This window comes from Pezoporus flaviventris, unplaced genomic scaffold (genome assembly GCF_033815535.1).
Source record: "Pezoporus flaviventris isolate CSIRO_AGI_PZ_B2104156 unplaced genomic scaffold, CSIRO_AGI_Pfla_v1 ptg000013l, whole genome shotgun sequence".
Classification (NCBI taxonomy): Eukaryota; Metazoa; Chordata; class Aves; order Psittaciformes; family Psittacidae; genus Pezoporus; species Pezoporus flaviventris.
This window is the reverse complement of record NW_026892561.1, coordinates 7,408,254-7,433,134: the sequence shown is the minus strand read 5'-3', so window position 1 is coordinate 7,433,134 and position 24,881 is coordinate 7,408,254. Positions and strand designations below refer to the sequence as shown.

Sequence of the window (24,881 nt, the reverse complement as noted above, 5' to 3'; positions counted from 1 at the left end):
CGAGCTCTGGGGAGTCATCCAGGGAGAAACAAGAACCCTTTCCCCACTGCAGGCTGTCACCTGGGCAGTCAGCATCTCTCAGCACTTGGGCTGTTGTATAAATTACATCCCTCCCAGCTTGGTCAAGTATGTCCATCATTCAGCACATATGTAATCTTCGCTATTTTATTGTCTCATTGATGGAAGAATTAGCTGCACAGTAGGAAACACATTAAGAAAGGACTAGCAATTATTTCGCCCGTGTTACTAACTTCTTTAATCCTCTGTAATCTCTTCTAAGGGGGATTCATATCTACTCAAATCACTTCACAGGAGACATGTATAATGTAACAGAGACCCTACACATCAGGAAAAACAAAAAACCCCTTCTACTGGTCCTCCAGAGCATCAAATGCACCAGCCATTGCTGGAGGATGGATCATAATTTGCAAACAGTATGCAATGGCACTGTCCAAGTTCCTTGATCCATTCAGCTGGGAAAGGTCATCATCATCTAGGTCATAACCTCTGTTTCTCCAATTATGAGCCAACCACAGCCTAACAATAGGAACCTAGTGCTGTTCTAAGCACCTTGTGGTGTTCCCATCTGCGCAGAAAGAATCTACTTCTCCATTTCGGAAGCTGGTATCTAATGTGGTGAGGCTATTCAAAACCTTTTTCTGGTTTGGAGATGTAATTTGTGGATCTTGAAGGCTCAGGAACTATGTCACAGGATCCTCAAATCACATTACAGGAAGACCATAATGAAATAAATATTTTTAATCTGTTTGTTTGTTGTTCTGCTTTGTTTTTCTATACTGACATAGTGAACCAAAGCTGCTGATTACTTCTGCAGCTGAGATGGGGCAAACCAAACAAACACACAAAAAGACAGGCAAGATTCAGCCCAGAGAAGCTAAGGTGATGTAAGTGGCAAGGGAATTACCAAGGCAGTGCCATGTATAATTGTAGCTCTTGATAAATAAACTTAGATTGCAGAGCAATTTTTGCATTTGTTTGTTTCCACTCTCCTGATTTTCAGCAATGATTCACCCAGTCTTTCTTTCTTCTCTAAACAGCTTTGTCTTTTCCATATGTGCCCTACTGCAGTTTTCTAAGCCGGCTTCAAGTTGGTGTTACTGCAATGAACACTACTGGGACTAGCCTTCACTTACCACTCACATTTGACTAGGGCATTAATAGTTCATTAGTTTGGTGAAGCTGCTCATGTCAGCTTTAAATGTATATTCTTTAAATGACGCGGTGCTATTCCAGAAGTTTCCAATATACAATACCTTAGATGGTGTTAAAATTGGCTTACTTGTCGGACATTTGCTATACAACAAAAAGTGAATTAGACCTGTCAAGGCACTTTATTATGTTCATTTTGACCTGTATCAGCCAACATACAGTGACTTTAAAACCCAAGACGTTTTCTGAAGTTGCTGATTAGATAAAGCCTGAGTTATTTTAGAGGCACCTGGGAAAAGAGATGTTTGTAAAGAGCTGTCGTCCATTGTGGGTAGTTTAAAGCAAAACCACATATAGTTTATCCACCTGTGGCAAATTGATCCATCAACATGCCTAAGAATCACCAGCATTTGAACAAAAAACCTATCAGATTTAATCAAAGTAATGAAAGAGGGTCAAAATACATAGAAATTCTTCACTACCTTTCAAGCAAGATTTCTTTCAATAAAACTCAGCAGCTAGAGTACTTCTTTATCTCACTACCTGTGTATGCCTGACTTCATACCCCTCTAATCTTAGGGCTTACCATGATGCAATAAGAAATACTTTATCAGCTCAGTGTCTGTCCAGATCTACACAATATGAATTATTGTATGCTTTGAAATAAAGCTCTATGATCTTAATTCTGGCTGGAGAGGAGCAATTACTCATTTGATTCCAGTGCATCAGTGTGCAGTAACCAGAGAGAAGCTGAAGGGGTTAAACCCCTGGTGAGGTTTTTCACTCAATGGTGGCTATGTTGTTTTCACCGAGAGTGACTAGGGATGACACTGTTTCCCAGAAATTCACAAGTTACCCCAAAAGTTAGTTTATCCCTCTTTAAAAAATAATATCTCACCTTTATGATGCTTGTGGAATTCTGTGAAATGCTTAAGATAATGACTTTGAGTTCGATTTAGGGTTTAGAAGAGAATAATGCTATATACCAGTGCACAGAATCAAGCTGATTTGAGACTCTCCATAAAACCAGCACTATTCATACACTTAGCTGTCTCTGTGATTTAATGGTAGAGCCGCTCACCTCATACGCAAAACCATATAATTATGACTATGGCATCAATTCATTAATCAAAATGACAGAGGGTCTCAGGATCAAACGAGAGAAGTTCTGGTACTTCTAATGACAGCAGTGCCTGTGATACTGCCATACTGGATCCATTTGTGATTGAACTGGAAACCAGCTATTTTCTATACTCAATGGAATTCTGATTTATTATGTGCTTGAAATTACTGTGGATTTCTATTAAAGATAAACACTTGGCAGTTAGGTACCACACTTGCCTGTAATTTAGTTATGTAACAGTAGTATCCTCCATAGACCCCACATCCTTTGGGGTTTTTTGTTTTTCAGATATGCAACTTTCAGAACCAACTTGGCATTTTTTAAGAGTTTGGCCTTCTTCCTGAGGCCCTAAGCAAACCTCAAGCCATGAAGGAGCGGGGAATTTATAGAGGCCTGCACAGACTCAATCAGCAGTTTCCTTTCCACTGACATCCACAGGAAGCCAGGATGTATGGAAAGATGGGGGCATGCAGACATCAACAATTACAGATAGGCCACTTTTCCCACATTTGGAAATGTACAGCTCAAGGCTACCTATTTAGTGTCTTTAATGCATGGGAAACCTTTGCTAGCTGGCAGATACTCTCTCTGAAAACTTTATTAGTTTATCCTATTACTCAGCATATGCCATGGTAAAGAAAAGCTGCAAGATGACAAAAAAGGGCCAAAGAATATGACATTTTGGGTGAAGCTGTAATGTTCAAAGAACATTTCTAATTGGTAAGTGTGCCACTTGAAAATATGCTTTGTGACTCAAATATTTCAGGTACGCTCATAGACAGAGCTACTGAAAAAAAGCTTTGAAAGATGACACACAAGCCCATATGGCCTCATACATTCACTTAACTTACTTGCACGTTCTGAATATGGTATGATCTCCTCTAAAAAGAAGAAATTTATGTTGAATGACTGCAGCATGTTAATTAATTTGACTTGTGCATTTGTAAACTGTTTATAGAGACTTACTACTGACTCAGTCTTTAGAAACACACCCCCCCGATATCAACTGTTCTGGCTGAGGATTGCTTACAGGGCAAAAACTACTGACTCAGAACCCATCTAAAAAAGAAACTGCAAATTTAGGGGACTGAGATAGAAAGAAGTGACATACCCTTCCTCAATCGTAACAGAATTCATGATGATGCAGTTTGTTATCTTAACTCTGTCTTTTATGGTACACATGCTGCCGATGATGGAGTGTTTAATGGATGTCTTCTCCCCCACTTGCGTGGATGACCCAATGATGCTGTCTGATCCAACCTAGGGAAGAAAAGAATGGAAATTAGCAAAAGCACACAGAGATGTCTGATACGTGCTCTCCATACACCTTTTCCAAACAGCACGTCTCAAGCACTCATCATCAAAGCGTATCCTGCTCTACCCTTAGGGATTCTTGGCAGAGGAAAGACCTAGAAACTTGAGGCCCATCCCATATTCAGACAGTTGGACAGTCTCCCCAAGGTCTATTAGCTTGGTAAAACTCCAATGTCTAGTCTTGCTCTGTAGGCCTCATGCAATAAAATAACCATAGTAAGAACAGTCCTGATAGTACTTTGCTGGTTTAACTAAGGTTTGCCCAGTGAGACCTGTGAAAAGGAGACTTGAAGCTGGTTTTCAAGCAAAATTCTTCAGCAAGAAGCACAGCTAAAATACTGGCCTCTTCTGAGTTTGGTGTCCTTTGGGAGGTAAACTGCTCAACTACTGTGAACTGGTATTAGGAAACAAGAGACTATTGACTTGGGAGCAAGACAGACAGACTTTTTACCAAACATTTCTAAAGACCAAGACTCTGGGCTGTGTCATCTACACTGTAATTCCACACTTCAAAACTCAGCTTCACTTCCAACAGTAGAACTGAATTTTAGGAAGCAGTTCTTAAAGTAAAGGGCATAAAGATTGTATTAAAAGAGCAGAGACTGGAAAAGGGAACACTTACCATGCCTCTGTCTGTGATCTGTGCTGTCCCGTGAACCAGCGGCTCTTCCAGACCCAGATTAAGCAATAGTTTAGGAACCTGGATGGAAAAACCCACATCACAAGTTAACACACAGTTCTGTACCCTCAAGTTACATAAACAGCTCAAAGATGGTCTTGATTCCCATTGCACTAGTGCATCTACCATAAACATTTAACTCAAAGGAAAACACAGGTTCCTGCATTTTAAATCTGCAACCAGATAAGTGTGATTTATCATCTTGCCCTTCTGTATGGGAAACAGGTACTCTTCCAGTGCAGTGCACACTGCATGTCTCAACTCAGCTTCCCACCTGTGGAAAGCATAGGATCAGCAGCAGCAAGCAGGCTGGCTCCAGCTTAACACAGTGACATCCTGTACATCACAATGTCCAGCATCTGCCACTTCAAATGCAGATCAATGTTGTTTTACACTGCTCAGAGGGAAGCAAGTGGTATTAAATATACATCATTAAACTGGCACGGAAAGATGACTATGTTCAGCCCACTCAGTAAGATAGTATGCTGAAGTACAGGCAACAAACAGTATTTCAGATGTTTAAGCAGAAACTGAAGTTGATCAAGTGGCTATTCCAGATGGTAGAAAGTTGTAAAAGAAAAGGCTCTTGAAAGAGAGAAGGCAGGTGTTAGATAAGCAGACAAAGTACAATGGTAATAGAGAGAGACACAGCCCATGAGGTAGCCAAGAACAAATCCATGGAGAGCAATTCTGAACTGGCTCCTGAAAAGAAAGGGGAGCCAGTGTTGTAGGAGGATGGGATATCACTCCATCGTTCCTCCTTTTCTGGGTGAAAGAGCAGCCTGAGGCACTCTGCATCTCCTGGCGTCAGGCTGGGGCCAAGGTCACACACCAAAGAAGAGGTGATGACAGCACGGGTGGGGATTTCAGAGGAGGTGGGAGTCTCACAGCAGTACACAGATATACTGCTGCACAGCATTTCTTGCAGTGGTGATGCAATGTATGATGCACCTTGGTAGGCCACAGATGGCAGTCAAAGAAACACAGCAGATACAGAGGGTGAGCCAGGATGCATGCACTGACTGTCCATCTGGGATGTCAACTGGAGTCTCAGCACAGTGATGGTGTAACTGGGTTTGCCTGAGGGGAGGAAGTGGTACTCATTAAGTCTCTCTTTTCCCTACCTAGACACCTATTTTTACAAAACTTTTAGGAAAGTTTATCTTGGAGATCTCCATTGCTCTGAGATTAATTTGGCTGAGACTTGCCAGCAATTTCCAAAGCTGCTATGAAGAAGCTGCCATACGGTATGATTGTGTAAAACAACTTCCTTAGAAAGCTGGGATCACAAGAGCTGATGGCTAGGGAGTGAACTTCAAGAAGGAGATCCCACAGATCTGAAGTTGGGATCAGAGGAGAAAAAAAATATCTCAGCATCTCAAATGAGAAGATATTTGCAGGAAATTATTTGGATATTCATAATATGACTAGCCCATTTCTCTTCCAGCATGCAAGGATGAATAAGCAGCACTGGTTTTCCTATGATAAGAATTTTCACAGTTGATGCTACATTCAGATGAGTGAGATGAGCTCAGATGAGCTCACACTTCTGTGCTATCATCTGAAGCTGCCTGTTGCCCCCAGCAGACATTTCCACATCTGTAGTTCTTTACATCTTGAAGACGGTCCTTCCTACTAGACTTGTGTTTTCTTTGTTCTTTAAAAACCAAGAGCAGGTTAGATCTCTCAGTCCAAGGTGTAGGTGCTACAGAAAACCACCAGCTTACCAGAACACCACAAACTAACTCAATCTGCCTGGATGGTGCTGGCTTGTTGAAAGGATGTTGTCCTCACCTGACACACAGCTAGGCGGCCACAACAGACAGATCCGGAGAGGAACACACACCAAAACATACCTACAGCATAGGTTGGAAAGATTCCTACTACCCAGTGTTGCTCTTTGGGAAGGGAAAGAAATGAGGAAAACCTCTTGCCCTCCTCAGTGGAAAGATGGTGTGGTGAAATAAATAAAGGATTTTACTGGCCAGAGCAAAGCCCTTATTAGAATCAGTCAATAGTTGTGCAGCCTGAGGGGTAACCCAAGAAAGCTACCAGCTCAAGCGTTTTGCTCTGAAAAGGAAGGTTAGATAGGGGGCAGGAGTCAGAGGGAGTGCCTGGGTCAAGGGAAGGTTTAAGATGTGTTTGGATTTAATTCATCTTACAAAGAAACTATTTCCTGCTATTGAAGATAACTCCCTCCTGAACCCACCTGCCCACACACAGGCTGCAGGCATCCAGAAACCCAGCTGGAAGTGAAATGCTGTGAGCAAAGTGTTTCCTCACCAGAAGGGCAATGGGTTAGGATGCCATTCCTTCCCATGGCTACTGGGCTGGACGGCTACTGCTCCCTCCATGAGTCTGTCCTCTATGGACAGCAAAGTTATAGGTCCTGGCTTTGCAGCAAGGGAATCAGAATCTGGTCTGTGAAGACCAAGATAAGAGCAAACAAGACACAAGAAACTCTTCTGCAGAGATGGTCAAAACAGGTTAAAAAAAGCAGATAAAATTAAACATGTAGCTTTTATGAGAATCTGCAAGAGAAACAAAATGCAGTGGCACTGAAAATAAGGAACTCCTTTCTCACAACCCCTCATTAAGCTCCATTTTATGTTATACCTCCACATAGTTTCCTTAGAAATTTTACCATCCTGGAAAAGCAAAAAATTCAAAGAGAATCCTTTCCAGCATTGAAGGCCCCAGTGTGATTTCAAAACACTAATTCTATGTACCACCCAGGAGCAAACACATTTCCTGCACTGACCAAAATGTAGAATATTTAGGTTAAAAAAGAAAAAAAAAAAAAAGAAAAAGAAAGAAAAAAACAACACAAAAAAACCCACATGGAGTCTGACTGGCTTAACTCAATAACTTTTTACTGAAGTGGCTGCTGCCAAATGTATACGCACACTTCCCCCAGCAAGTGGTGTTCTCCCTTAACCCTTTGGGCACACTCGCTCCTGATATTCTTGGAGAAGGTTTTCCCTATCTGACAGCAGTGCCCCTCCTCTCTTCCTCATGTCCCTATCACTTTATTTCTGTGCTCCTCTGCAGGCACCGAGGAGAAAGAGCTCCAGTGTGTAAACTCACTCTGCCATGCTGCAATTTAATTTGCATAAATTCATCCATTCATTTTATTAAAAAGGAATCAGCTCAATCTGAGAGCACTGGCTAGGCAGTGACCACTTCCAGCATCCCAAATACAACTTTATTGCTCTCCCAGCCCCACTTCCAGAGATCTTGAGTCCTTCCCTACTGCACTCCCTATTGATTTTCAAAACTAGATGAAACTGTCCTCTAGTTCAAGCAACAAAGTTCATCACTAGCACAGTGCAATGAGAACTTATATACTGCATCAGCCAGTGTAGTAAATAACCCCCAAAATGCCTCCCCCCCCCCCCCCCCCCTAAAAGCTTTTAATCATCAGCTCATTAGCTAGCACAGGGTTTCTGTAATCCTCCCCTGTGATCTCTTCTTTTATGAATTTTCGGTAGTGTCAACGTGAAAGCTGCAGCAGGTCAACATTTCACCTCTGTACCTAGAGCACCACTGTAGTGAAACCTCTTCATAAAATAATTCTTTCAGAATGGAAAGCATTAGGCAATTTAGAATGGAAGGCAATTTGAATGTATGGGTAGTTTACGACTTCCTCAAATCATTAGTAACCTTTGCCATAATCACTGAGATAAACAGCTGTTAGGAAGAGTCCAGTCAGAACTGATCTTGCCTTTAGGGCATGGAGGACACTGATTAAATGAACTATCAAAGCTACTTCGAGACTTATTTTCCACAATTCTTGGCTCTTTGGCTGCAGGTCTTACCACCCCCAAAAACCAGAGGAGTATGTGAAGTGGGGACTTTCTTAGCTATATCAAAGCTATGGAGTAAATTAGTGACAGAACTGTTTCCAGGCCTCATGTCCCTATCCAGAAACCAGTAGGGTGATGTGCGTAGGTAACATGGTGTTGGTTCAGTTCCCACACGTTCCTCAGCTGTATCGCAGGGAGGCATTCCTGGAGGCTGACATGTCCCATAAACTACTGCAGTATTCCCACATGGCAGTTCTGTATTTTCCTCACCTGTCGGTTAGCTTCAATATACAAACCAAGAGTATTCACTCGGTAGCAAAGTCCCTCTTTCATTATATGGACATAGCAGCGCACTTTTCCTTCATGGAGAGTTTCATTCATATCTCCTCTATGATCATTCCAACAGGAGTTATCTGCAGCAGGTTTCAGCAAGCTATTATCTTCCTTTATGAAACTGTAAATGTCTGGAGAACACACACATGCATAAAGTTAGACAGGATTTAATGAAATGCTTTCTGAAGAGGAATACTATTAAAATACTGTTGGTGAAGGGAAATCTTTGCCTCGCATCATCTGAATGGCTAGATACTTAGCAATCATTAACAGATTTTATCACACACAGAGTGAGTAAGTGCTTATTTTTATTCTGCAGGTGCGAATCAAGGGATCAGGACACATGCAATGTTTTGCCCAAGGTCGCACAAGGAGACAGCGGAAATGCTAAAAATAAGTTTCAAGATCTGAGATCCTGTCCAGTTTCCAGTGGAGGGTAGTTAAGGCCTAGTCTGTTGTCGTACGCAATTCAGGAACTCCCTCCTAGAATTATATTTTCAAAAGTGCATTTACTTTGAATATATTCCAGAGAGAACATACAGAGCATTCAGCTGATCTGGTTTCATTTTACACCAAAATAAGGCAGGACAAAAAAAATTTATACAATGCACAATATTGTTTGAAGAAAGAATCTTTGCTATCATGAAGTATAACGGAAAAAAGCCCAAATCCTTAAACTAGTGTTTCAGGCTCATTCAGTACTCTACCCAGTAATTAGCATATGGGCTTTAAAACCATCCAATCTTTGATACTTGTACTGACCTAGGGATGTTTGTTCTTTTTTCTTCTGGTCCTCTTCTCTGTTGTCTAGTCCTTGCTGCAATGATGTAGGAGAAGAGAACTGTTTCCTAACCAGATGTGGAATCAGCTCACTCCGGAGAGATGTGATTGATCTGGGGAAGGAGATGCAAACATGAAGGCCATAAATACTAAAACTTGCATGTCTTCATCCTGTTTGCATAACATTATCAGACATTTTGAACATTCTTCATGATGACAAATCAGAATTCTGGGTACTCCGAGACATCTGGCACTAAGACAGTGTCCACTAGTCACATGCTTCCTTAATGCATTAAAAAATAAAGGAAAATCCAAAATAAGGAAAAAATTTCATCTTCAGAACTAATTCCCCTTTATTTTAACAGAGATGTCTATAAATTAATATGGCATCATCCTGCAATTCATGCTTGTGTGCGGAAAGTACCAACATCATAATGACAACAACTGAAATCCACTTTATGTGGCTTAAAAAAATAGCATCAACTGACAGGAAAAGAGAATAAAGTGCCTACAGAGCAAAAACCAAAGCAGCCACAAATGCTTTAAACAAGGACCCTGGATCACTAGATTATCTTTCCTCTTGCATTGCTTTATACATCACAATGAATCAAGGAAAAAGTCTCCCCAGTAGACAAATATCAATGTAGAAAGTCTACTGTGCAATGGGATTATAACCCTGGTAATTTAATTTTGACTATTAGAAGATAATTTTACTTTTCAATAAGGTATTTGGAAAAGGCCACAAATCAATAGTTTTTACAGCAGTAGTCCACGAGATGCAGTCTTAAAAGAGCTTTATTGTTGTTGTTTCATTATTTTAACAATCTGTATTTAGTTATTGAGTTGTGGATTATTTAAAGTAGTGCTTGGGAAAATCATGCGGAAAATGAACTCAAACTTGGCATGTATAAGAGGAAGTGCTAAACTTCAGAGGAAGGATTGGGAGAACTAACACAGAGAGCTTGGCTAGGGGAACTCCACAAATGATAACTCACAAAGAAAGAAGAATTACTTAGAACAGAAGACAGAAAAATTAGGAACTAACTGTAGATTAAATTAAACAAGGGAAGTACTAGAATGAGTATCCTGAAAGTGATTTTGGTTGGGAAAACCTATAGCAAAAGGGGATCTGAAACAGTTCAAACTTTAAGAAACAAGCAACTCATAACCTGCCCGGGCCTCTGTTCAGGTCAATGACAGTGGAGCAGATCTAAGGACCATAACAGTCTTCCCTGTCTATAACTCTGACAAGAAGATTCAGATGTGATTGCCAGTTCAGCCTTATGACCAAGTGAAGTGTTTTCCTTTTTTTTGACAAACACTTCCTTCAGTCCTCAACTGTAGGTGGTGTCCCATCCACCCTCCTTCAGTGGGATGATCTAACCCATTCCAGATCTGAAACCCTGCTTTCATTTTTCATTATAGACAAGGAAAATCTCCAGTCTTCAGTCTCTCCTCCTTCTTGAAAATAAGATTATAATCACCTTCAGATAGCTCTATTACAGGAACTAATGAAGCAAAACACTTCATTCTTTAGTCACCAAATTTCTCCCTGCTAACCACTTACAGGCACGCTCTGCCACGGCCGCCCTGGCCCCGCGCTCCGACACACGTGTGGCTCTGCAGATGGGCAGTTTACTAGCTTACACTGTTTGCCTGCAGCTGTGCCATTCAGCAGTGATTTCCTGCTTGGGTTTTATACTCCATCCAAAACCGACAATCCTGTGTTTCCCTCAGAGGCTGGCCATGGCATTTATAAGATATATTACCTATAAAATATCCAAGTATTTGGCAGTCTTAAATAGTCTGATGCAGCGGACAACACAACACAGTAGGAAATGAAAGCACTGGAAAGGGGAAAAGACAAAGTTTTGCCTGGTTTTTGATGGTTTAATCTTTCTTGGCCAAACTCCTGAAGCTTTCCTGCAATTCTCTGATGTGCTAGCCACATTCCTACAGCAAAGGTGGAGTAAATCTCCAAGTCATCCATAAGATGTGGCTCAGAAACACACCCTTCTTACTGGAAAAGGCAAACCAGGAAGGTTTGACTTTGCTTGCTGTTTAAGCAATTTATCTACGACATCAGAGGAATTTGCCTTTGGAAAGTATTAAAAAAAAAAAAATGTGGTTAGGCACTTGGTGACAAAAATTTGGGAATTTCTGGTGACAGATCTTGCAAATGTGGATATACGAAGTGAGAGCGTGAGAATATAATCTGACTGTCAACAGCGGGGGAAACCAAACATCTGGCTGGGACTAGGGAAGGAATTTAAATCAAAGGAGGGATAGGACTGAAGACCCTTCATCAGGAGAGAAAAAAAATCAGGAGGAGTTTGGAAGAACCAACTGGCCTGTAACCTAGATTTAGGAGAAAACAAACTAGAAAGGTTTCTAGTTTAGTATCTTAAAAATTCTTACAATCAAATCCTCAACTACGTGTGCCTACATTAAGGAGAAATAAGTGTAAGACTGTATATGCTGAAGAAAGCCTTTTTTTATTCTCTTCAGGTTTTAAAACTTGGCATCCCCTGGTTTCTAAGCTTGTTATTTTCTTTAGCACTAAGAAGTAAGAATGAAATACCCACTGAGACCAACATAAGGAAAAATCTACTAGACCCAGGAGAAAGAAAGTGGAGGGGTGGCTGGAAGGAGGGGAGGACACACAGAATTTTGGCAGAAATCCAGTTATAAGCCAGCTCAAAATACCCTGCTCTGATACCTCACAGCAAAATCCAGACAGCAGAGAGGATAAAATCTCTGCTTTTGAGAAACACTTACCAAAACAAACATGCTTTCATGAATTCTAGCCCAAGTGACGAGCCTTTTTCATGATCTTTCAGTCCCTAAGATGTGATGTTTGCAGTTATACATACCTGTTTACACCTTGACAGAAAGCAGTAGGTTTTCAACTAAACCATGAAGGAGTGAGAGTGCTGTTACATTGCTGCTTAAAGAGAGAAACGGGGGGGACTAATCCCTGAAGCACTTTACGTGGTTTCAGTCCTGTGAGAACAACAGGCCGCAGCAATTCTGAAAGGGGGTTGATCCTGATCACATTTTAAGCAAGTAAAATGAAGAAATGTTGCTGGGATGGAATCTGCCATCCATACAGGTCACAAGAAAGTGGGATGTTGGGAAAAGACAGTGCATACATGGGGAGAAATGAAGACAACGGGGCAGTTGAAATTCATGGTGCACGTGCAAGAAACAGCTGGGAATGCAAAGGAAGGTGAAATTTTTAAAAGCAAAAGAACCCCCTGGAAAAGTTTACATTAAATGTACCTAAGAGCTCAGAGCACACACCAGTCATTTGCAGTCAGCTCTGCAGGCTGCAGCCTCAGACCTCAGCATTGTAAACCTAAGGTATTCAAGGTTCATTTTATTTAAAATCTAAGCTGTTAAGGTACAAAAATGGATACTTGGTCAGACAGCTGTGATTTCACCAAGTACTATCCTTACCAGAGAGACATAAGTATCATACCTTTAGAACCCCTTTATCCCTGGTCCTTGTGCACTACGTCTTCCCAGTGTTCCCAGGATTTTTGCAAGGCAGAGATAAGGTTCATGATATATGAAAAAACTTTAATTGCGAAGAACATAAGGTGAAAATACCCCAGATCCTTAAGTTTCGTATTTCAACACAGCTACACAGAAGTTTTGGGGGAATTTTAACCACAAATAAAACTAGAACAGTCTGTGATATGGCAGAATTTTCTATCTATGTATATTATATTACATTACATACATTATGGCCCACAGAGGGCCAACTTTTACTTGTTGCTGAAATGCAACTGCCTCTGGGATGAAGAGAAGCTTATTGAAACTTCAGCAAGAAATGAAGAACAATGGAGCCAGATGAAACACAAGAAGTATTTTGGGGAAAAAAATAAATGTTGACCACTTACATTTAAAAAAGTTATGTACTTCACAATTATGGTTCAAGGAGGTGAATTCTGCTCTTAGACGTAAGTATTGCTGGAGCCTCTGTCTTTCATTTGACACAGAAAATCATGGTTCTGACCAACACTGGTAGAAAAATCATGGTTCTGACCAACACTGGTAAAGAAAAAATCTCGTCAAATATTTTATTATGATAGAAGAGTCTATTTACGTATAAGTTTAGGCGATCTTGCAGAAGTCTAGGTACCAGGAGGTGCTGTTTGGCTTGACCCACAGCAGGAATGTGAACATCCACAGCTTGTATTCCCTCCAGCCAGTTCTCACCAGCTTCAGACACCCTGAACACAACTGTCAGTTCCATTTACCGGCTGTCTTTCATTTTCCATGTTTAATGTTAAACACCATAAAACGGTATTAATGAGTATTAGCATTTTAATATCCTCCCTGTTTTATTAATCTGTGATGAAGCATGAAATCTACCATTGCTGTCAGCACCCACCTGTGAAATCTGCTGTTACTCTCCATGGGCTAGTTGCAGGGGGGTCTCTCTTGCTACCATCATTAGCACAATCAGCTACATCTACAGGTGCAGATAGTGTTTGTGATTTCCCCACTACAAACAAGATGATTATTCGGCCTTTTATAACCTACTTTTGCTTTTTTTTTTTCCCTAACAGGCTAATGTTAGCTCTTGTACAATTATGCAAGTATACAGTGGGTTGGGTTCTGATCTTAGCTCCATGGCCTTCAACGGAGATTCTTCAGATCACATCAAAAGGAAAACATGAGGCTGTATTTCAAGACTGGTGCACATAATTAATGTTAGAAATGTATACATAAATACAACTAAACAAATCCTAAGGCACTTACAGTTTTGGCCAAAAAAGAAGTTGCATGTTTATGCAGAACAATAAAGATGTAAGAAAAAGGGAGAGGGGGGGAAGAGGGTGTGCTGGAAGAAAGAGAAAAGTTAATTCTGAACCCTGTAGGTACATAGTTCATGGTTCTCATTGCTTAAAGGATAAAGCCAAATAACATTTAAAAATTCCATGTAAGCTGGGAGCTCTCTTGTTGAATCTCAACGTTATTTTCTCCTGATCCTTTGATGGAGATTAAAAATTTCCATGTGAATACAAAGAAAGAAACAACAGTTACTCTGAGATTTTTTCCCCAAGCATTTAATGCTCCAAACTAGAGCAGCCAGCCACCGTTCCCATCTCCTCCCCCCTCCTTAAAGGGGAAAAAAAAGTCAACTCACTTTGAAGAAAAGACAAAACAGGGTCAGGGCAAGGGGGATTAGGGAAATGATATTTATATCATGGACCAAATTAAAATGTCAATGCAAGAGGCAGGCAAACAGCCCTTGCCACATATATACACCAGGCATGTTTCCTCAAGGAAACAGGAAAGAGATTTGAAAAGAGTTAATGCAGTCCTGAGTTAATACCACCTGCCTCAGACTCAACACCACTTAAAAGACAGTGTTTGGGTCCATTTCCCACAACGCGGTTTTAACAAGCACAATGGAAAAAGCAATTACAGGCCTTTTCCCCTTCTTCTCATTGATTCACTGCTAAAAACGCTGGAATTTCTGAGACATGCTAAGAATGCGGAGAAAGCAGAGGACTGGGTTCAAAAGGAAAAAATATCAAATGATGAATTTATAGGGTGTGCCACATCCCTGCAGAAGGCTATTTCTGCCTTTATTCCTTGCAAAAATCTTTTTGCCTTTGTTTGGCGTGCCTAAGACCAATTATAATAAAAGAAAACTCCAAAGTAACAAGGCAAGCCAGTAAATTACCAGGCAATTAGTTGTACCCAATTCAATAACCAGCAACACCAGTCATGGCATCAAACAGATGTTATTTCTTGCTACATTCTATTTGTCCTGTTCCACTTTCAGAATTTCTATCACAAAAAGAGTAAACATATTTCTCATCCCTCCAAATGTCACATTAATTACTTATTTATTATGTATTGCCAGGGCATCTTATTATTTTTGGAGCTAAAAGTCTATGGAGAAGACAAGGAAACTTTGAGACATTTTCTAAGAGGTAATTCCACATGACTGCGTTTGTGCTTCATTTATCTTTCCATACTATTTTCTAACCAAAACCTTCAAGTCTGACAGCAACGTACTTCCAACATTCATAAGAGTGTTGTATGACTATTTCAAAAGCCATTGCAGAGCATGCCAGTATAAAAGCTGGTATAAGCTTTGCTTTACAGGCTCAAGTTTATGAATAACTTCCGAAATTGCCGCCAAAATCCCTGCATCCTGGATGATGGAGGGAAAGCAGAAGAAGATATGCCAAGTGACAGTCATAGACACCACAGTGCAGAGAGGATCCAGATCAAAGTATGGAAGGGATGGTATGGATGCAAACCACATAAAAAGCCGTTCTCAAGTTCCACCAAGTCTGGATGCACTTAAAGGAGCAGGGCTCTAACTTCCACTTCTGCCAAAAAACCCTTTGGGAAACAAGGCAGCTTTCTGAAAAATTGACCACAGAAATTAAAACTCCTCAATTACACATCAAATCCTTTGAAAGCGTGTGTGCACTCAGCTTGGGTCACCTAAACAACCTTACCTCTGCCCACTCACCAAACAGCCAGGAACGCCCCACAGCTCCCAACTAACACAGCTTTTGCATGGGATTGCCAGCAAGTTTAGACATTTTTAGAACTTCTCTCTGACCAAAAGTCTCTGAGGCCGTCGGAGGCCACCCAGGGTGTTTGGCAGGTTGCACATGCTGCTGAGGAATGGATCTCATTCATTCCCAGACAGCATCCCATTCTTCTAAAACAAGCGCACCTGCACCAAGAGCAATTCCTTGCCAAAACTCATCTTTCCCCATTCTCTCCCACCTCCGCCTTTGCAGCCATCTGTGTCTGAGTTACCAATTTCTTTCTAAATGCCTTTGAAATTAGGCTCTGATAATACGCCTAAACAAACACATGCATATGATGCTTTTGATAAAAATGACATGTATCCACAAAACTCATGAACTATGTAAACTTAAGGTGCAGCAGTATATATTTTGAGAGACTTGAACTCTTCAGATTTGGCTGTATAAAAAATGTAAGTGTCAAAAACCACAGACATGGCTGTAGCTTCACATGGGTAAGCTCTTCCACCCTGCTCCACTGGGGCTACATTGAAGGCATCACAGATGTCCCAATCACTTTGCTCTGTTTCTCCATGCACATACTGTGTGTAGTGTTCTGCAATCAAATGGACCCATTCTTGGTTTGGCTTCACAACATGCCCATTCTTTCAGCAGTCTGGAAGATATACTGGAAGCTCTGGTGTGTAGTTCAGTCCTGCTTCTGCCTGTGCAAGGCCCATTTCCACACCCTCACTAATCCTTGCTCCACCCATCCCTGTAGGACAACTCTTTCTGTTCTGCTTTCTGTGGCATTTGCAATGTGATCTTTTGTTCTGTAATAAGACTCAACCTTTTTTTTGGTCACTTTACTGCTTATCAGAGAACTTCAAGATGAAGCTTTTTGGCCAATGAATCCCATGTCTTCTTCTTCAAGAGCCTACTTTTATTCCTAATGTTCTTTCTGTGTGGTAGTCACCCAGAAAAGTTTGGTGTAAAATGCTCTGTGTGCTACACTTCAACTCTGCATCTTTGATTTAGGGAAATCCTCCCCACTTTAGGCCTTTGACTACTTCAAAACTGGTACTTAATTAGGCAGCACCCAGCATTTCCCATGGACTGCCCTGTGGCTGTTTAAAATGTTAAATCCCCTTTTAATTTTTCACCTTGTTTTAAGTGAAGAAATTTGTAGCTGCTCCCCCTTTATTCAAGACTGTTCTAACATCAGCTTTTACCCTCATAATCTAGCTACTTACCACATTCAAAATGGAACTTTGAGTATTGTTACTGATTGACGATTCACTGACTTAATGAAGGTATCTCTTACCTACGCTAAGCAGGCATGTGTGCCCTATCATCATTAATAGCATTTATTTTCCCTTCTATATGCAGGAAGTTAAAAGTTTCCCATCACGATAATTCAATGCAATAATAAAGTCAGCAACAGTGCTACAGACATCTTTATTATTGTTCATGTTTCACTTGACTGGCTAAGGAACAATGAAACTGGAACAGGTTGCCTGGAGAAGCTGTGGCTGCCCTAACCCTGGAAGTGCTCAAGGCCAGGTTGGGTGGGACTTTAAGCAACCTGTTTAGTAGAAGGCACTCCTTTAAGGTCCCTTCCAGCCAAACCCTTCTATCATTGGACTACCACCTAGAATACAAAAGCTATGAGAAGTGGAATAGTAGGGGAAGAACCACTATTTTCTTTCTTTTCCAAAAATTCAACTTGGAAGTAAAAGGGACTCAGCTATTCAGAGGGTCAGTCAGTGGCTGAGGTGATGTGGGAGAAAAGAGATTGTAGAAGCAAACTGGAAAGGGGGAAAAAGGAAAACATTCTCTTGAAAATTCTTGAAAGGTTGTACAGTCAGACCATCTAAATAGAGAGTACAGGAGAATTATGTTTTCCACATATAAAACGATATCCTATACAAGGATCGTATCCTCACAGGGAGATGTCCAGCATGGTAAGATAATAATTTCACCCCAAGTATTATACTACATGCAAGCAGTGCTGTGTGGAAGAAAATTTACTGCACTCATGAAAGAATACTTAGGGTGATACTGTCCAAGTGGCAATGATTTAAGGAAAAAGAAAGTAATAAGCTCATATAGATAGATAAAAGAATCATCATTCCTCCTTCAAAACCCACATCTCATATGAAGACAGAAGTCCATTTGACTGAAGGCTACCCAAGGAATAGGGAAACAGTAGAAAAACAGTTAACAGTTTTAAATGTTTATTATCAGATAGAGCAAGCCCAGCTGAGGCCACCAAGAAGGCCAGGAGCATATGACGCAGGAGAAGCTGGGGAGCTGGGCTTGCTCAGCCTGGAGAAGAGAAGGCTGCAGGGGGAATCTGGTAACAGTTTTCCACTACCAAAACTGAAGTGATATAGAAGATAGCCAGACTTTTCCAAGTTGTATACAGTCAAAGAGCAAGAGACAACAGACAGAAGTTGCAACAAGCGAAATTCCAGTTGGGACATAAAGAAAACAACTTTTCAGTCAGTGGTACAGTCCTGGGACAAGGCCCAGTCTTCATCCTTGGGGATTTTAAAATGTCAACTACAAAAAAATCCCTTGAGCAACACAAAAGTTAAGACTTACTTAAGCAGGAGTTTGGACTAGAGACTGCGAGAGGTCCCTCCCCAACCTGAATTCTTCTATGATCCTATAACCGAATGTCCTCTCGACATACTTTTCATAGGCAATTCAAAGGGTCCTTATCTGATGCTGTAAATCACAAAGTTAAATTTGAACATTTACTCTAGAAAAATCTGCATTAGGAGTAGCTTACATATACAGAATACTGCACATGCTTTGAGTATCTCAGCCACATGGCCACTATGGCACATCATGGTCTCACAGGAAGACGCGCTATATTATTCATGAAGTGAATCAGCTTCAATTCAGAACATCTAAAGACATGACTGTTCCCAGGTAGTTCACTAACAAGAAAAGGAACTGTATTTGTTAACAGAAGTGATATGCAGAAAAACATAATTAGTTTAAATCTAGTTTGAGTCATTAGTTTTTCTCCCCTCGGAGGTTTTGCAGCTTGATTGGTACCATGGAAAGATGATAATAGTAACGATACCCTGGAGGAGGACATCAACAAATTTTAAGCCTTGGCATTTCTAGTGGGGAACAGAGAAAGCTCCAACAGCTGGATATGTTTGACAAGGAAAGGAAATGGGAAAGATAAATTACCATTTCACATTCTAATAGAGTAAATGCGCTAAGGAGGAGTTTGGTGTGCTGTTTTTCTTTTTCTTTTCCTTGTTTGGAAAGCTACAATCTATTTGCCCTGTCTTCACACAGTATTCTTCCTGTAGGAGCTATTTGTTTATTTACCCATTTTAATCACAAGGAAAGTATTCATTATAAAATCTCTCTTTTCAGCAAAGGAGAAACCTTCCAGCCACACGGCTGACACATGTTAACTTGCAGGTATTCACAGAGCAGGTTCTGTTTTAAGCCATCTTTCAGGCAGCCACACAAAGACCACCAAAGCTGGGTGTTCAGCTCTGCCAGACCTCCCCCAGCCAGCAGGCTTTGCCAGGAAACACAGGTGACAGCCTGAATGATAAAAAGGCATTTAGAGGGGAAAAGAAAAAATGCACTGGTTTAGTCTGGGCAGCACCTTAATATAAACCTGCAGGGGCCTTTGTGTACAGCACAGCACGCAGCCATCCAAGCAGGAGCTTCGGAGCCAGTCACTCGCACCTCCAGTTTTCAAAGATCTCCTACTGCCCCTGCCATTTATTGGCAAGGAGAAGGGTGGCTCCACTGCAGCTCTTATGGCCACAGATCTCAGCACACAGCACTGAGACAGCAAACCTTTCCCTCCCCTCCTAGTGCTGGCCCAGCAGAGACTTTCCGGACCCAGCAGAGAAGGAAGCCTGCTCTGGGAATGCAGCTGAAGCTGTTTGGAAAGGCAGAGCACTATGACCTCACACAATTTGCTCTTATTTACTTCAGCAGTTCAAAAAAAGAATCAACAAACCCCAGTGTTTAACTTTGCAAACAAATCATACTGACTTTGGCTATAAGGCTTACTGCAAATTTGCTCAGTTCAGAGAAGAGTTTCTCTACTGGCAAATTCTGGAAGGCAGCTTTCCAGCACTGGAGGAACTGCAGAAGAGCTGATTTGTTTCCTCAGCTTCAGCTCAGCTTCTCACAGGGTGCACCCTGAGAGGAGGGCTCTGATGGGAAAGTGGGTTTCCCTGGTGGCAAGCAAGATGTCAGCACTCAGCATTCCCAGGACAAGGCACTGTGAATGCTTACTCAAGCCTTTTGAAGAGACCACAGTGCTGCTGTTTATCATTCTTGCCTTTCCAGCACCACACATCATCCCTCCTGGCCACAAACAGAACTGCCTGTTTCCCAGGTGACTGTACAAGGGAAACAGTGGCTTTTTCTACACCCAGCAATTCAGAAATACTATATTTGGGACAAAATGGTTATTTGCAAAACACATTACTAAACACAATAAAAATTTTACCGTGCCTTTAGGAGAAAGAAGGGGGAAAAAGGGAGAAGGACACACAGAAGTCTGTGAAATGTTCTCATGTACTGGGAAGATGTGTGCTATCACTTTTAGATAGATGAACATAGTCTTTTGAAACGAAGTCCAAAGATCTCCTCACATTAGAAAACGCAGTTGTCGCTCTGGTACGTAACAGAGAAGCCATGACATCTGAACAAACACACAGTGGCATCTGCCTCCATAAAACCCAAGATGACTCACTTTCAGGTAGAATTGGGGTACCTATACATAATTCACTCAGCGTTTCCTATTGTGAGCTTCTGTCTTCACCTGTTTGCAAACTTTGCCAAAGTTTAACTGTTTTGGCTGAAATCACAGTGCCAGGTGTTTGCCTCAAGCTGAATTTGCTTTTTTTTGATAGCTTCATCAAAAATCTCAACTATTTTCAAGAACAATTATGGAAATTAACAAATTATGGAAACCCTCCCTTGTTTTGTCCATGTTAAAAGAATATTCCAAACTGCTCTGCTGAAAAGCTCACATGACTCCATGCTTGCAATTTGGCACACGGTTGTCTTTCCGTCAGGGTGTTACACTTGTAAACATAAAAAGTGCCCATACTACATCAAGCTGAGCCTGAAAACCCACTGTTTGCACAGGCTTGGAAAAGACCTGTTTTGCAGCTCAGTATTTTGTGTCCTACACTGGGCATGCTCCGTTCTCTTTCTCTCTTTGAAAGAAAACAGAATATGCTCGAGACCAAGGTTACAGAGGCTGAGCTGGATATTCTTTCAAGTTTAGAGCATCCCATCTCCTTCTGGTGACTGACCTGAAAGGTGATAAATCTACGTTGATAATGGCTACTCTATTAGCAAGAGTCACAGTAGCCTTACTAATTCAAAAAGTGTCACATATATAAAAACAAATACTCTTAAAAGAGCACCACAGTAACAGTTTGGGCGCTCAACTTCAGAAAAGCTAAAACTATGCTGTTTATACAACCTTAATGAAGACCTCATATGTACACATTATGTCACAATCCTTAAAAACACACCTACATTTCCTCTCTCCTCAATCTCAATCTGTTCTTCACCCAATGTAAAGATGGACTATGCCTTGGGGATGCATCAAGGTTGTGTTATGAGGCAAAAGGATGCCTGCCTCATTTGTTAGAACATGTGTGTTAAATATACAAGGAAGAGGGCTAAGAGAGGAGAAAAGAACTTCTAATATTTAAGGCAAATGAATGATGCCCAAAGATCAGATTATTTTTTTTTAAATCCCTTTCTGTCAGAGGAGTTTACAGATTCTGAATGCAGAACATAAATCTGCTTTCTGTAAGTTGCTACTGATTGTGTGCTGTTGATGTGATTAGTGTCACCCTGGACAGCTGTCATCAATGGTAAAGATTCTTTCAGCATTAGGAGCCTCTGTATAACATTAAGGTCTGAAAAATGGCATACTTAAGGCAAAGATGCTTCAAACTTCAGCTTGTGTGTATCTTAGTTTCCTACTTTCAGGAAGGAAAGACCGCTGCTTCACTAATAGGGGTGCTGGATAGTTAATGAAGTGTGTACACAGCATTACAGTATCAGTGATGAGCACCGAGAATCCAAAAGGAAAGTATTTACCTTATCTTCAGAACAGGGTTTAAACAGTGAGCAAGTAAGGATGGTGGCCTTCGCCTGAACTTCAGAAGTTACATACAACACTGAACAGTGTCTCCTTCAGCGAGCATCTTAGGCAACAGATGAAGCCATGGTCACAGAGGAAAAAAAAACAACCAACCAAACTTGAGAGTCTTGTAACTGGAGACTGTACCATAATATGTGGTGCATATAGAAGCAAAAGGTTGCACAGGAAGCCTCAGCTGTGGCACTTCCTTAGTGCCAAGTGCTTAACCTTGCAAAGTTAGTATTTTTAAATTTGGCTTTTTGTGTGTCCAACCTGTAACTAAGGATCGATTAGCATGGTCATGACAAGCTCTGCACTGATGAAATTTGACAAAAGTGATTTTGGGGAGGTTACTTAATACGCAGGACCACATCCATCCTGCTTTGTTTGAGGCAGCCTTGATCTGACTTCAGATACTGTGGTCTACCTCAATGAGAGGGGAAAGGCAGTCTCTGCATATCTACAGGCTTGAGCTGTGAGAAGGGTGAAATCCTTACACATATATCAAATGTTGTCATCTGTGCCTGCACAACTGACTGTGGGCACAATGCCATTCATGCATACCTATATTATAAATGCATATTACACATACTTTTAAGCATATACACAGGATATATAGACACACATCTTCAACACTTAAATTTCCAAAGCCAGACTGAATTTTCCTTGTTAAAAAAATCACAGGGGAAAGGGACTGCTTTTTATCTATCTCGCACCATTGCTCTCCCCCAAATCAGGTATCTTACTTCACCAGGCTAGAGCTTCAGAAACACTCTAGAAAAAAACAGAACACAAACTACCACACAATTGCACTCTGATGACATTTCTTCTGCCAGCAGCTCTGCTGGGATTGTTAGCAAGCCAACTGTTAGCACACAGTAAAGAAATACCAGTGCATGCCTGTGCAGCATGCCGGGCTCACAAGGCACAGTCCTGGATCCTGCCCTCCCCTACAGATGAAGTTCACAGGGGAAAGGGAATAAGGGCTCTCTTCTTCCATCTGCCCTGAATGCAGCAGCAAGGCAGAATTCCAACCTAGCACTCAGGAGAGTGCCAAAAAAGGGGACTGGCTACTGTGCTGGCTGCCACCCCAGGCCCCAGGGGTGTGAGGCCCGCCAGCTGCGGGGTGGAGCCGTGCCCCCAGCCAGTTCCAGCCTCTGCTGCTGTCTAGCCTGCTGGCTCAGCTCGAGTAAGGATCGCTCTGAGAACAGCAATAATGTGCAGTTCATCGTATGGTGCAGGTGTTCACCTTCAACTATCCCTATCCGTGCTGGCAGAGCAGCTCCTGAAACACACACGCCTGTCTTCCCCCTGCCACAAAGTGCAGCACCTATAAGATCCTCAGGTTAGCTTTATGCTGGAAAAGGAAGTGTTTAGGAAAGAAACGCTCTCACCTGAATACAGGGAGATCTCACCCCCCTCCTGTGCAATGATGTGATACAACTGAGGATCATAGAACGGTTTGGGTTGGAAAGGACCTTAAGCTTATCCAGTTCCAACCTCCCTCACCCTAGACCATGTCATCCAAGGCTCTGTCCAACCTGGCTGGCCTTGAACACTGCCAGGGATGGAGCATTTACCACTTCTTTGGGCAGCCTGTTCCAGTGCCTCACCAGCCTCACAGTAAAGAACTTCCTTCTATCTGCCAAACCGAGACCAACCTCTGCGACTCTAAATTCATTGATGCAGAAAGGAACCTAGGGAAGAACCAAAGGTCTCTGCACAAAAACCCCCAGACACAGTTATAATCAGCAGAAAATTCATCCCAGACAAGCTGCTGCTTGTTCACATTGAGGTCATGGTCCCTGTTCTGATGGGATAAATCCGTTTGGTAGCAGAGTACGGTCTGTGACCTCTTGTGAAGCTAGAGGGAACAGACCCTGAAGTCATCAACACTGTGGATGCAGGGATGAAGATGTCCATCCCAGCACAGAGCTCTGAGTGCTCAAACTGGCACCCCTGGCAGAGGCTGCCACTGGAGCTGATTTAAGTGCACTCAGATAATCAACCTGCCCAGTAATGCGGGAGTGGGGAGAAAAGGGAAGGAATAAATACCAGCTGTAGGGAATAACAAACTGCCAGGGGCAAGAATTTCTTCAGCTGTTCCTCAAGGCACTGTGGAACCATGAGTGTTTGACCTTGGTACATCTGGACAGGGTAAGACATACATATTTGTATGTCTGGACATACATATTTGAGGGGGGTCTCATAAGCAGACCATTTCCTCTGACTTATGCAAAAGGCACCAGCAATCTCTGCTTTTTAAAACTCAAGAATTTGTTTGGTTTGCAAATTTGTTTGGTTTGTTACAGTTCAATAAGACCTCAAACAGCAGAACTACTATTCAGTCCTATTAAATTAGTTCATTAAAGTGTATCAAAGGACTACAAACTCAGTTACAGACTACTGAACAGTATTTTGACCTTTCCTAATACTTCCCATATTAGAATCTCACTGCTGCCAAACACTGATTATTCTCCAAACAATCCCACACAGAAAAGGAAACAAGTGCATAGAAAAATTAAGGGACCTTTCTAGTACCACAAAGCAAGACAGTGGCCAAGCTGGTGATAAAACCTTGGTATCACAACTTCGTTCTGGAGCTGAACAACAAATTCAGCCTTTTTCCAGATGCGTCATATAACAAAAGTTGCCCAAATCCTAAAGCAAGATTCATACACTTAGATAAACCAAAGCTTTAGCAATTTCACATTCTCTTTTCCATTTTCATAATAGTTGCTAATTCCTTTGGACTTTACCTACAATGCATATGTTGAAGTGGAGGAACGTAATTTACCCTTACAGGTGCAACTACAAACTACCTCCACATGGGAAGAGCTTGTTCTTGCCACATCTTTGCAGCTAAGCAGGGACTACACTGGTCTTTCATCCCATCTGAAGCAACACAATCACATTAGTTTTCATATAATTCTTTGACCTGAAAAATAATCATAATTTTCCTCTGCAAACAGAGCGAGCTGTTGCCAGCTGTTGATCTGAATTT

The 24,881-nt window shown here is 41.5% G+C and overlaps 1 protein-coding gene across 3 annotated transcripts in view; it reads right to left on the bottom strand.

The window, feature by feature from the left end:
- Positions 1-24,881, bottom strand: part of EIF2B3 (eukaryotic translation initiation factor 2B subunit gamma) — a 104,962-nt gene that overhangs the window by 26,641 nt on the left and 53,440 nt on the right. For all 3 annotated transcript variants that reach the window (XR_009743064.1, XR_009743063.1, XM_061451407.1), the window contains exons 7-10: positions 9,188-9,318; positions 8,363-8,556; positions 4,230-4,307; positions 3,405-3,553 (exon numbers count right to left, since the gene is read on the bottom strand). Coding sequence is in view for 1 of the 3 variants with exons in the window: in XM_061451407.1 (XP_061307391.1) it covers positions 3,405-3,553; positions 4,230-4,307; positions 8,363-8,556; positions 9,188-9,318 (552 nt within the window). In the remaining 2 variants the exon portion in view is untranslated. The remainder of the gene's footprint in view (positions 1-3,404; positions 3,554-4,229; positions 4,308-8,362; positions 8,557-9,187; positions 9,319-24,881) is intronic.